General features: G+C 43.3%; 1 protein-coding gene across 4 annotated transcripts in view; it reads right to left on the reverse strand.

The window, feature by feature from the left end:
- Positions 1-14513, reverse strand: part of MARF1 (meiosis regulator and mRNA stability factor 1) — a 50144-nt gene that overhangs the window by 25688 nt on the left and 9943 nt on the right. For 2 of the 4 annotated variants that reach the window (XM_075564543.1, XM_075564540.1), the window contains exons 6-11: positions 7991-8108; positions 7245-7417; positions 3570-3998; positions 3213-3370; positions 2958-3116; positions 1186-1375 (exon numbers count right to left, since the gene is read on the reverse strand). In XM_075564543.1, coding sequence (XP_075420658.1) covers positions 1186-1375; positions 2958-3116; positions 3213-3370; positions 3570-3998; positions 7245-7417; positions 7991-8108 — 1227 coding nt within the window. The remainder of the gene's footprint in view (positions 1-1185; positions 1376-2957; positions 3117-3212; positions 3371-3569; positions 3999-7244; positions 7418-7990; positions 8109-14513) is intronic. The other 2 variants (XM_075564542.1, XM_075564541.1) reach the window with 2 other exon arrangements.

Below are 14513 nucleotides of genomic sequence, written 5' to 3' on the forward strand. Positions count from 1 at the left end.
AGGCAAAGGGCATTTATAGAGGTATAAATACAGGCAGGTACAAATGTAAATGTATTTATATATGATGCTGGGGAAACAGGTTTATGTGCATATATTTATAGGTTTAGTATTAAGGTAGCAGATGGATGGGCACTGGGCCTCTACTCAAGTACTCCCTCAATGCAAGAACACTTTGTTCTAGTAAACTGGCATTCCATGATGCTCACCTTCCTGACACGATTGCGGAAGACAAAGGGGTGCATATAAGCAAATGTGGTGAAGAAAGCTGATGGTGCCCAGCTATCAAACGATATATACGTCTGGGGTCTTAAAGGCTTGAAGATAAACAAGCGGCCATCTAGCTGAGAAGCAACAAAGCCCACATGGAAGAAGCACACCAGCCTGTGTGACAGGATCGAGATATCGATGAGATCAGTTATCAGGCATCAAAGAACAAAAAAATCTACCAATGTGAATGAGGGGAGTGTGGGTGGAGACCCTAAGCCCAACTGTAGGCAACTCGACAGCCCCTTACAGAAGGTTGTTGGCGGGGAGATGAGCCAGTCCGAGTGCAGTGTAGCAATGATGAAACATACAACTTTCCTCTAGTTCTTTAATGCTTCCTCCCTACCTACTATCCTGACCCCAATTCTATATTACAAATCCAGGTAGACCAGAGGATGTACACTGGTACAGATAAGAACTCTCGACACACAGAATCCAGGACAGATAAACCCCTCAGGGCCAAGAATGAGAGTAGAGATACCAGGAGGGGAAGGGGCAGGTGGGGGAAAAAGGGGACACCAATCACAATGATCTACATATAACCCCCTCCCTGAGGGACAGACAATAGAAAAGTGGGTGAAGGGAGACATCAGACGGTGTAAGACATGAAAAAACAGTAATAATTTATAAATTATCAAGGGTTCATGAGGGGGGGAGGGGGAAAATGAGGAGCTGATACCAAGGGCTCAAGTAGAAAGCAAATGTTTTGAGAATGATGATGGCAACAAATGTACAAATGTCCTTGACACAATGGATGTGTGTATGGATTGTGGTAAGAGTTGTACGAGCCCTCAATAAAGTGATTTTTTTTTAAGAGAAAGAAGAGAAAAGCTAGCTGCAGTCATGAACATCCCATTTCACTGTCTGTATCTGATGTTCTATCAGTGGGCAGCAGAGCAGCAGGAGGAGTGAGCAGGTTACCTTGCCGTGCCTGGAGAAGGCGTCCTGCATGAGGTGCTGCAGCTCCTTCCGGGAGAGCCTGTAGTCTATGTTGCTGATCTGGACATCAGCACCGCTCGCCAGTGGGGTGGGGCAATCTGCGCCACTGCTTGAACTTGCAACACTGACAGCAAGTGGGGACGCTCTGTTTGAAAGGCTTGGAGACATACTCCTGTTTAATAGACAGAGTGAGATCATTTTTCACAAAACTCTTATTCTATTTATTGGTTATATCATTTAGACTGGATTTGAATCTCTAAACAAAATAGTTTTTCTACAACACAGCAAATTCAGCTTTCAAATGTTTTCATCTTAAATATATACCAATGTACACTGTTGACTTATTTTTAACCAGTAAATAATTTAGTATCAGATATTCTTTCACTGAATTATTTAAAGCTAACAACAGAAATCATAGGCACGATTGCTTAATCAAAAATTTTGGGGATATTTTCATTTTATTTATCTTTTTAAAAAAAACATTTTTGTGGGTTTGAGGGGAGGTTGGGGAGCATACTGACTTTCCATTCAAAATTCATACCTACTGTGTTTTGTGACATTGATTACAGTGCCTATAATGTAACAGCTCTTCCCATTTATTCCCTGTGTTCAGTTTCCACTCTTTCCCATTGTCCCTGCCTCCTGAGCTTTATCCCCGGACAAATGCTGCCCTCTGCTCCTGTTCTAAGCAGTGCGTGCCTTGGATGTTAACTCTTCACCTTAGAAGCCTGTCTCTCATTTGGCTGAGAGTTGAGTCACAGGGCTGAGTTCAAGTCCAGGCCAGAAGGAAATAAGCTTTTAATACCAAGGGAAGCCATTTAACCTCCCTTCTGGCTTTGAATGACTAGATAATCTTGGTCTTCTATTGAAGTCCTTCTCCATTTAGGAAACAACTTTATGTGAATTTTTTAATGGAATTTTACATGTCTTGAGTCACCTGCTACAGTGATTCTTTACTAACACAACAAAACAACACAATACTGGAAGGGGCTGATGGGAATACAGCATGGCCTGTGGCCCCACTATCTTCTCAGTTTTTAAAGAATTACTTAGTACAGTGGCTCTCAACCTTTCTAATGCCGTGACCCTTTAAAACAGTTCCTCATGTGGTGGTGACCCCCAACCATAAGATTATTTTTGTTGCTATCTCATAACTGTAATTTTGCTAGTTATGAATTATAATGTAGATATCTGATATGCAGGATGTATTTTAATTGTTACAAAATGAACACAATTAAAGATAGTGATTAATCATAAAACAATATGTAATTACATATTGTGAAATATTTATGTTTTCCAATGGTCTTAGGTGACCCCTGTGAAAAGGTCATCTGACCTTCAAAGAGGTTGAGAACCGCTGACTTAGTACACATTTCGAAAGCTTAGACTGTGTTACATAATTATGTGGTTTTTCAGAAGCCTGGCTTCCAAAACCACTTCTTATAATTACACCCCATTAGTAAGAACAACCAATATAGGTCCAGTCTGGGCTTTTCCCCAACACAGGAAACAGGAGCTTCTAAGGACAGGTAGGTGCCTCCTGTCATTCGCCATGCAGTGCTCTCTGCATCCCAAGCTTTCCACGCGGAAGAGGCGGTAATGACCCCGAGCGCTGTAATCGAGCAAAGGAGGACATAGAGAAGGATGGAGAACTCATCTCTATTGGCGCCCTCCTCTAGGGAGTGGATTATTTTAAACACCAAGTCCTCTCTTGGTGCACACAACCGTGCGAGGGGGTGAGAGGCTGGACCTACCTCGAAGACCAAGTCTGAGATGTGAGCAGGGGTCCAATCTGCCGTGAGACGATTAACTTGCTAAAAGCTGACGGGTAACTAACTTGGAACATAGTCTCTTCTTTATCTTTCCTCTCTATGGGAGAGCTAGTACCACTCCGGGAGCTGGGGTTCTCTTTTCTGAAACAGAAGAACCAGGGGAAAAGATCATTTGCTTTGCTGGAAATTAAATCAGCAACTGTGTGTGCGAGTGCATGTGTGTGTGCCCCCACGTACTTGTGATTGCTCTTGTAACCGGACTCTGTGGTCCCCGAGGTTCTGGCTGGGAGCGCTGCTGCAGGTGCAGTACTGTGAGCAGGGGCGGCCGGTTTTGTGTTCCCTGGCTGGGGCTCACTGCTTCTACCGCCAGCCTTGGGCTCCATCCGGCACAGCTCCTGTAGAGACAAGCGCAGTGGAGTCTGGCAGTGTTCAGACTCACAAAGTGTTCACACCTGAACATGAACCAGTCAACCTTGAGGCGTGTTTGACACTCACCTGGGCAAAGAGCACTCTGGAAGCAAGTGAGCACGTGAAACAGGGACAAAGAAACCCAGCCTCCCGAAGACGTCCCAAAGTCCCAGGGACCAGCATTACCTGTAAACTCTTCACGTTTGCACTTTTTCCAGCAGAACCAAGGTTTGCCTGCCCTCCTTTCCCAGGAGTAGCTTTGGCTCCAGAAGGTTGCTCGCTTGTGTCTTTGATGAGGCACAGTTTGAGATTCTTGAGCTTTTTGGGAGACTTCACTTTGTCGGCAGTTGCATTTGCACTCTTTATCTCACAGAGCTCTCTGGCCTTCGGAGTAAACGACACAATGATCCTGTTGCCAAAGACATCCTCGTTTTCCATCCGCTTCTGAGCCCGCTCGGCGCTGTCCTGGTTAATGAAGCGGAGAATCGCACTGCAGCCTGTGATGCTCAGCACTTTCCCGCCACAATTATCAGACAGGCGCCTGAGCCTGTTGCTGACGCTCTTGCCATCCTTATTTGCTGGCAGGTTATAAACATACAGTAGTGTGTGGCACTGCTAACAGAGCAGGAAGAAGTACACGACATCAGGGTCAGTCAAGGGCACACGCTCAGTTACAGCTAACAACCAGTGAGCTCTACGCCTTAAGTGTACACCTTGGAGGAGAGGGGGGCATGACCCATCAGGTGGAAGAAGGTACTCTTTTTCAGTGCTAACAAGGGAACTGAGTGCTGTTTGTTCACATATTGTATGAGCCCTATTTGTTGAAAACACGCAGAAACGGAGACAGGCGAGTGGTTGTGAGGAGGTTGGCACGAGGGATCTGAATGAAGTGATGAAAATACTTGAAGAATGGTAGTATAACTCGGTCAATTACTAAAAATGAGTAAAGTGCACACTTAAACTAAGTGCAATTGGTGTTATGACGATTAGCATTCAAAGAGTCTCCTTTAGCGGGGCTGTTCAAACTTGGTAAAGTTAGGGCCTCTCCAAGTAACGACATCATCAGTGGGGGCTGAAACTGATGTCTCAGAGACAGAACCACGCTCCTTCCAGAAGGAAACTTAAAGGCAATTCTGGAGAGGTTGGTATCCAGAAGCCACAAAAGAAATCATAGAAAAATGGACAAAGGATATAAATAACTCATATATAACCCATCCGCTAGTAAAAGGACCTCTTACAACTCTGCTCATGATTATTAATGAGCAGACACATTTCCTCTATCAGACTACTTAATGCTTAAAACTGACGAGAAACTGGTAAGAACATAAATTAGCACACTCTCCGTGGACAGCAACGTGGATCTAGCCAGAGAAATTCGGATCCCACACTTGCCCATCCCGGCACTTATCCTGCAGACTGTTATTAGCCCAGATGTCTGAAAGTGACAGAAGTTGGATGATGCGTCCTTGGAGAGTTGGGAATATAAGTATCCTATGATCTCGCAATCATGCTGCTTGGCATGTGCCTTATGGGAGTAAAGAACACAGAATAAAAATACATGTGCATTCATGGTCATCACAGGTCCACAAGAGCACGAAGATGAAACCGATCTGAGTTCCATCAGGGGAAGAATGGAGAAACAAACGTAGACGCATCCGAGTAATGATGAATCTGGGAAAACCAGATGACACGGATGGATTTGGAAGGCATGCGGAGTGAAGGTACACAAAGGGCAAGCACTATAGGAGGCCACTGCTATTAAAAGAAAAAAAAATATCGAGAAAGGGTTTTCATAACAAGAAAAACAAAATTTGACAGTTACCAGGGGTGGGCGGGGAAGGGGAGCAACTGGTTAGAGGGTGGACAGGCGTGACCACCTTGTAGAGGATACGGTGCCGTGAGAGGGCGATGGGGCAAGGTGGAGCCGGGACAAACCGGGCGGGCCGTAGGGAGGTCTGCGCTGTTGAACGCAGTACCATATACACACCCACCTCCTTCACAGTGACACATTCGACGGGAAAAAAGACTTGTGTTACCTTGATGGGGATGTTTAAAAATTAGGTATGAGCAAAATATACAGTAATAGGTATCTTGGTTATAGTGGGGGGGGGCTACAAATAGTATGTATTTTTATGTTATATTCCACAAATAAAAGGGGAAATATAATAATGAATAAAATTTTAAAAAATAAAATGTGAAAATATGTATGAATTGAAGGAAAGACTGATCTGCTCTGTGAACCTTCACCAAATTAAAGATAAAAAGCTTTATAAAAATTAAAGAGACAAACTAAAGTGCACGAAAGGAAAGACGTGCTTCTTAAAGTATTAATCTAGTAAGAGAAAATATCTGGAAAGAGATTTTCCAAAGAATCAGATCTTTTCTTCCTTCCCCCTGCATGCAATCAGAGTCTCAGAAACGGGCACATGCTCACGACTGGCTGGAAGAGTCGGTGGCAAACAGAAGCAGTTGGGAGGCAAGGCAGGAAGAAGCCAGCACACCAAAACAACACAGGTGCGTTAGGAGGTTGGAAAGGCTGGGGTAAGGCCTGAATGTGCTCCTTCGTGGTCAAGACTCTGGTGTCCCACCTGAAACTGTTTTGGCCATGCTGCCTGACCTTTTTGCAACCTGGGTATTAGTTAGCAAGGGAACTGCTGGAGGAGACCTGGGGCACAGTCTTTTCTCTGCTATAGTCAGCTACATAATCCCTGGCTTGTTTGCCTTCTCTCAGCACTGACTTCCTCCTCAAAATGAAGACACCATCAAGTCAGAACATTCCCAGCACACCTGCAGCTCTCAAGTTAAAGTCACAGTCCCCAGACAGCTGAGAGAGAGCGCAGTGTGGCTTCTACTCCGGACACTCAGGGGGAGGTCTGCCTTGTCCTGTGGGGCGCTATGAGCGCTCTGACAATGACGGCGGGGGGGGGGGGGGGGGTTGGTCATAGCAATGACCACTCTTCAGTGTGCGTGTACACACGACAGGGCGTGTGAGCACAGAAAACACCTGCTGACGCCAAGGGCTCAAGCAGAAAGCAAATGTTTGGAGAATGATGAGGACAACAAATGTACATATGTACTTGACACAATGGATGGATGGATGGCTTATGATAAGAGTTGTACGAGCCCCCAATAAAATGATTAAAAAAAAAGAAACATCTGCTTAAAGAGTAAATACCTAAAAAGTATACGGTTTATCTGTTTATTTTACTATAATTACATAAGTTGTACAAACTGTCACTATATTCTTCATCCATAATTCTTGGGAGCAAAAACAGTAACTTTTATTCCATTATTCCCATTTATTTGACACCAAACACTTGCTAGCTCAGGGGGCACTGGCATTAACCAAAATCAAAACAAACTCATTGCCACTGAGTGGCTTCCCATTCACGGCAACCCTGTCGGGCAGGGCAGACGAGCTCGGCGGGGTTCTGAGGCTGGCTGCCTTTATGGGAGTAGTCGGTCTCACTTTCCTCCCCTGCCATGGCTGCTGGGTTCCACCTGCTAACCCTGCAGCACCACCGGGGCTCCTGAGTGATCCAAACATCAATTCCCTGTGCTATTCTGAGTGGCAAGAGAAAGGCAAAACTCACATACGAGGGGATTTCAAAGAGCTCATGAAAAAATTCCATTATCTCTCAATTCTATTTTCCCACAAACGCTTGGAAGCCCCTTTGTATATCAATTCCTTATGTATTTCACAGGAGAAGAACTGAAGGTTTATAAGCCGTATTTCCAGATTTAGTTCACCTTGCACAGAGAATGGCCTCACTGGAGTTTGGAAACCTCCACGGTAAGGCTTGCTGTTCAGTATCCGAAACTCACATTGGAATATAGCAAACATAATGCAAATCAACTTACTGGTATTTTTAGTGGTAACCTGGGGGGCAGGTCGGAAATGAACTCTTCAAATCGGATCAGCTCGTTAGCGTGATGCAGCAGTGCTTCTGAGGCCTGATTTTTATGAACCAAAATTATGTGGAAACCATGCCTGTGTCTCAGGTCACTAAGTTCCAATGCAAAATTGACATCAGCTGAAAGAAAAGGTACAGCCCACCCCGTCCCTAACATTAAACATCAGCTGAAAGAAAAGGAGTAGCCGACTCCCATCCCCAAACATTAGGAACATCTGACAGAGACAGGCAACGCTCATAAGCTTGCTGAAGGCCATCTCAATTGGGAAACCACGCACACTTGCTTCCTAAGCCCCAAGCTGCATTTCCCAGAGACATACCAAGATATGTTATTTCCAATATTTTCTAAAAAGGGTTTGTTGTTAGTGGGGGACCTTAGATTTGGAAACTATTTATCTTGGTTTTTTTGTTGTTGTTTTTAATTAGCAATACTGGGCCATAAGTTAAAATCAAAAACATAATTTCCTCTAATAAACCTGTCCCCATGAAAGTCCGTACTCAAGTGCTAAAGAGGAAGTACAGAAATCCACACAGACCTAGTTTTTACTCAAAAGAGTTCTCAAAAATAGGCATAAGTATATCCTATGTAGTGAGACTCCGTGGAGTAGATTCTACTCAAATGTGTTTTGGGCTTCTATGAGCATTTCTGCACAGTGAAATCTGATTTAAGAGAGCAGGTGTGTCCACACTTACTTGACACAAGAACCACAGTGGCGGGAGCAATGTGTGTGTTTGCAAACCTTCGGAGGCTCTGTCGGAGTTTGTCGTCAGCAGCGTTCTTAGCAGTGGCGTTGATGTGGGCCACCGTTACCTGCGCTCACCCACAGTGAGGGAGACAGAGCAAGAACCGAGGTCAGAAAACAGTGGCACATTCTGTCCACATGTCAACAGTTCGTTGTTAGATAGATAACCTAACAGAAACTATTGTATTACAGTGTTCTGCCAGTGAGGAATGGAAACAAATTCTCATCAGGTCTCAATAAAATCAAAGTGGCTCTTTGTAGTAACTAGGTCCCTTATTGTCCTGGCTATCATTCCTAAATTTCTGCTTTTGCACTTGATAAAGTGCCATCACCCTTTGGGAAGATAGATGGAGAAAGGGAAGTAAACTCTGAAGTAGTTGAATATGTTCTCAGTAATAGTGATTTTGTTAACAATGTGAAGGCAGCAGAGATGTGACATGTGAGGTAATATTGGGTCTATCATCTTATGTTTTTTTTCTTAAGCTATAAAAGTTCTCAAACTTATTTGGCCTATTGCTTCCTTTTCAGAACAACATTACTTAGTTCCCCTTTAGCAATGAGAAGCTTTCGTACTATAGCTCATAATCCAGAATAAAGGATGGGTATCTGTTTTACAGTCAGCCCCCTTCCGCTTTCATCATTCCAGTGGTCTCCGGGGCATTATCGCCCACTCTGGGAAGCGCTGTAATACATCATCATAGCTTTCAGGGTCTGGGGTAGGCGTTGGGAAGAAGGGTGTCTGCCTGTAAGGAAGCTAATAGCAATTTCACCCCAAAACCAAATCCACTGTCAAGGAGTCGATTCCGACTCAACAGTGAGTGTCCCTCCAGGACAGGGAGGAATTGCCACACAGGGTTTTTAAGGCGGTAAGCCTTTATGAAAGCAGATTGCCATATTGTTTTTCCCTCAAGGAACCGAAGAGTTGAAACTGCCAACCTTTAACAGCCAAACACTTAGGTATTGTGCCACCACAACTCCTTAAAATGGTGTTTACTCTTGCTTACTTTCAGCCTCCCACATAGACGTCTCCAGAGAAAGAAAGGTTTATTTCATATGCAATGTACAACAGGGCTTACTAGGTTTTGTAAAGAATTTTTCAAAATTTTAAATAGCAATTTGGTAGACAAATGGTATTAAATCCTATCATCAAAATGGCAGGATTCTAGTTCCAATTTAAGAAAACATACTTTGGAGATCAAATCCTGAATTTTCCGGTTATCGGTCCTTTGATCTTAAAAAAACAATAAACAACCTAAAATGAAATAAAAAGAATAACACCAAACCGAACTCAAACTCACTGCCATTGAGTCAGTTCTGACCCATCGCTGCCCTATAGGACAGGGTAGAAAGGGGCCAGTTGAGTCTCCATGACTGTAACTCTTTACAGGTGTGAAAGCCTGTCTTTCTCCAGCAAGGCGTGGCTGGTAGTTTCAAACTGCTGGCTTTGTGGCTAGCAGCCAGTGTGTAACCATGACATCACCAAGGCCCCTAATAACAGCATTCTACTAGGAGAAATGGACAACTATCTAGGAATATAACATCTACCCGAATTAACTCACTAATGTAGTAAATCCCAACAGACTCACAATTAAAGAAGAAATAGAGAAATTCATCAAGAAACTTCCAACCAAGAAAAGCCCAGTGCCAGATGGCTACAAAGGGGAATTCTACGAAGCAATCAGAGAAGTGCCCCCGATCCCGACTACAGGAAGGGGCACTTTATGAAGCACGCAAGACACTGATCCTCAAAGCCAAGCAGATGCCAAAAGAACAGAACATGTTATTGACTCAATGAACATGAACACGGACTCAAAAATTCTCAACAAAATTCTGGCCAATAGAATCCAACATGTCAAAAAAAATTCAAGTGAGATTCATACTAGATACCCAAGAAAGGCTCAACATTAGAAAATCAACGTAATACACCACACATGTAAGACAAAGAATAAGAACCACACGATCATAACAACAGACACACAAAAGGCATTTCCAACAGAAAAGGCAATCTCCAACACCTGTTTCTCATAAAAACACCCAACAAAATCTGAGTAGAAGGGAAATTCTTCAACATGCTAGACAGGGCATATACAAAACAGCGACTAACATCACAGCCAATGGGGAAAACATTTCCCCTGTGAATCAGCACCGGACAAGGATGCCCCTTATCACCTCATGCAGCATTATGCTGGGAGTTTTAGCCGGAACTTTTAGACAACAAAGTTACCAAGGGAATATAACTAGGCAAAAACTCTCATTATTTGTAGATCACATGACTTTATATGTAAGAAAACCCCAAAGATTCCACAAAATGATTGTTGGAAACAGCTGAGGAATTTGGTAAAGTGGGAAGATATGAGATTAACAAGCAGAAATCAAGTGGATGCTGTGTACTAACAAGAGAGCTCTGAAAACAGATACCAAGAAAACAAACAGTAGCCACACAGAGGTGAAGTATTTAGGAACAATCTAACCAGAGAAACAAAAGGCCTGTACAAAGAGAACAACAGATGACGATTGTAGAACCCCAAAGACCTACACAATCCCATGTTCATGCACAGGAAGAGCCAGTTTGTAAAAACGTCATGACTACCCAAAGCAATCTATAATACAACACAATTCTGATCCAAATGCCAACTTCAATTTTTAAAGATATGGAAAAAGTAATTACCAACGTCTTACGGAGAAAGAAGAGGCCTAAGTGAAAACACCCTAAGAGGAGGAATAAAGTAGACTGCCTCACACTCACAGCCTGGTACTGGTACGACGAGAACTACCAGAGTTACTCAAGTATAAGCCAACGTGCACATCAGCTGAGGCACCTAATGTTACCACAAAAATGTGCTTGGAAACTCTGCTTATACAGAGTATATATGGTACATAGAGAGATCAACGGAACAGAATAGAAAACCAGAAATAAATAAATCCATCTACAAAGGGCCCCAAACAAAAACACACACACACACACACCCATCATCATCAAATGAGAGACAGCCTCTCAACAAATGGTACTGGCAAAATTGGACCTCTAGCCGCAGAAGAATGAAGTAAGACCCATTAGTCATCCCACGTACAAAACACCCTCAAGTTGGATCAGAGACCTAAATGTAAATCCCAGAGCTACAATATAAGGATCATCCATGACAAAATGGGGACAAATTTAAGTAAGGGTATAGGCATGCCAAATATAACAGAAGAAACATTCAAAGTAGAAAACAAAATGGATGACTGGGACCTACTACAATTAAGACGGTTATGTGCATCAAAAGTGTGAAAACGGAGCCCAGGGACTAGGAAAAAAATCTTTTGCAATGACACAACCAACAAGAACCAATCTATAGAATTCCGCAGTACCTCAACAGGAGAAAAACAAATGATCCGATTAAAAAGTGGGAAAACAAATGATATTCAAATGACAAACACATGAAAAATGCTCACTACCACTAGCCATACAGGATATAAATCAAAACAATGGTATCACAATGACAGCCCAATTAGTTAAAAAATAGAAAACAACCAATAATAGAGAGGGTGCAGAGCAATAGAAACCCACATAAATTGCAACCATGGACAACCACTGTAGAAAGCATTACCACCCATTCACTGCCATCGAGCTGATTCTCAGGGCGACCCTGCAGGACAAGGTAGAACTGCCCCTGTGGGTTTCTGAGGCTTTAACTCCCTCGGAGTGGTGATTTTGCACTGCTGACCTTATGGTTCCTAGAAAGCTGAAACAAACGGGAATCATACTCACACGCATGCAACCCCTCTGCTGTGTACACACCCCAAATACGAAACACAGTGTGAACAGGTGTATGCTCGCTCATGTTCATCACAGCACAATCCACAATAGCAAAAGGCTGGAAATAGCCTAAATGCCCATCATTAGCTGAACGGATTAAAGAAACTCATACTTAACACACACTGGGATACTGTGCACTCCTAAGACGTGACAAAGCCACAAAGCATCTCCTGACATAGGTGGCCTGAAAACCACAATGCTGAAGGAAAATGCCAAATCACAAAAGGACAAGTATTATCCGAGTCCACGACTTTGAGGATGAACATTAAGAAAAAGGCAGGCATCTGCTCTCCAAGCAATGAAGTGCTGTGCTAGCATTTATGTCACCATCCAAACATGTATCACCCTCTTATTTGTACATCTTAAAACTCCATCAGAGGAGGCCTCGCCCCAGCCGGGGACAGTGCCTCATGTTAAGGGGAGAGAGAAAAGACCAATGTTCCACCTCAAATCAACACCTACTCCTATAAGGGTGCTCTGGGTGCCTGCATGGACATTTGAGTCTGGGGTGAGGCGGAGAAAGGGAGGAGGTGACTTTGCTTCTATTGGGTAAACCAAGGGGGCAACCTGTCATTGAGAAAGCACTACTTACGAGGGGTACCCACTCCCCCAGACTGGTTTTTATCTTCAAAGCTATGTATTTACATTTTTCTACGAAACAGCCTGATGGCCTTCAAAGCACTCCCCATTACATTTAATACCCTTGTCAAATCTGCGATTCCATTCAAGGAGACCTTTCCAAGTTCATCTGTTTGGATGGCTGACGGCACCTCCCCCGTTTCCTTCTCCCTCTTCTAAGTTGTCAAATCGCTGTCCTTTCATGTCCCTCTTCATTCACGGAAACAAAAAGAAGCTACACGGAGTGGGGTCAGGTGAATCAAGTGTGTGAGGAGTGGGGAGCGCCGGCAGGAGAAGCATGCTGGGGTTTTTTGGGCCCAAAACTGGAGCGCTGAGACGGCTGCGTGAACCAGTACACTGCCATGGTGGCAAAACCCCTCGTGTCTGCCACGAATCACACACTTACGCAATCTTTTCAGAACCTCTAAATAGAAAGCTTGACTAACAGCCTGACTGGTGGGACAAACTCCAAATGCACCATTCCCCACACATCAAAAAACCAAATGAGCATCTGGGGGTTTGGGGGAGTACCTCCTCAGATCTGGATCCCCAGTGGGAGAGTATGCCTGCACTCTCTTAGTCTGACGAAGTTTCTAACCAGTTCATGCTGCTGCAGACAACGGGGACTGTAGACTTTGTCCCTTTAAACATCTTTCACAAACCACAGCAGAGGCATCTGATTTCAAAACCCCACTAAGCCAACCTGACTCTACCTTAACCACACCTGTAGCAGATTAAAGGAACTGAAACGCTTGGACAGAAATGCCCTATCTCAAGATTATGGATTTAGACGTCATGAGATTTTGTCTCAAAGCTCTTGCTTTGAGGGCACTATTTTCATACTCTCCTCGCTCTTTGTGACATGTTCTAGCCTAGCAGGCACAGTCCTGCCTTAGTGAATGCGCATTACTGAAAGTTTTGCCCTATATCCTACCCTCAGGCTTGCAGTAACAGTGCCCAGTTACCAGGACATAGATCAAGCAGAGATACATGAATGGATTTTGAGTTAGCACTTAATTGTAGCCCTAATCCAAGAACAATTAATCTTTTATACATGGCCCTCATGCATGCATCACTGAAGATATGGATGCCGTAGCAAAAGGTGGTGAAGAAATAGGATCATGCCCAGCCACCTCAAGGAATAATGTCTGGGGTCTTAAACACTTGTCTTAAAACAAGCAGCTATCTAAGTGGTATGCCAGCTAATTCCACCACGGAAGAAGCACACTAGCCTGTGTGATCCAAGGATTGTAAGCAATAAAGTCTAAGATTCTGAACATCTGGTTTGCAGAAGGCTAGGGTTGACAGTGAAACCCCCCAATCCACTCACATAGTTGCTGTGGGAATTAAGTCTCTGGTGAACCCCTTTGGACTATCCTTGACTAGGGATGTGAATAGTCTCGCTATCAGACGGTGCATTGGAAAGTAGATGCACGCAGAGATAGCTAGGTTAAAATTTAACCCTATCACCTGTTCTTTCTTTTGACCTATTTTAAATTTGTTCTAGATTTTATTATTTTCTGCTTTCTTTTGGTTTGAGGTGTTTTGTTATTGTTGATGGGTGGGGGTAGTAGTGATATGATATTCTTTACATGAAATCTAGGATAGGTAAATCTAGAGAGACAGAAACTGGTTTAATAGGTTCTTAGGGTTATGGCAACAAAGAGGTTGGCGGGAAACAGGGAGCTCATGATAATGGTACAAGGAAGAGAAAGTTTCAAAGCTGATTGTGCTGGTGGTTGTATGATTGTTTAAGATATTTAAAGCATTGAATCACATGGCATGTAAATTATGTCAATAAAATATTTTTTAAAATGTTGCTTCAGTTTCCTTCATAAATTGCCAATAATTCCAATGTACCATGTCCACAGAACATTTCTGAAGATCAGAGGAAACAAGATGTAACTATTGTAGCTAGTAATGCACTAAATAAGCACAAGTTAAGCAGGATTACCAAATGATCAAACACAATTAAATGATTTCTCATACTTTAAAAAGTCTCTGTGTGGTGTGTTCTTATTTGTTCTTAGCACAACCTAATATCACTAAATAAATT

Source organism: Tenrec ecaudatus, chromosome 12 (genome assembly GCF_050624435.1).
Source record: "Tenrec ecaudatus isolate mTenEca1 chromosome 12, mTenEca1.hap1, whole genome shotgun sequence".
Classification (NCBI taxonomy): Eukaryota; Metazoa; Chordata; class Mammalia; order Afrosoricida; family Tenrecidae; genus Tenrec; species Tenrec ecaudatus.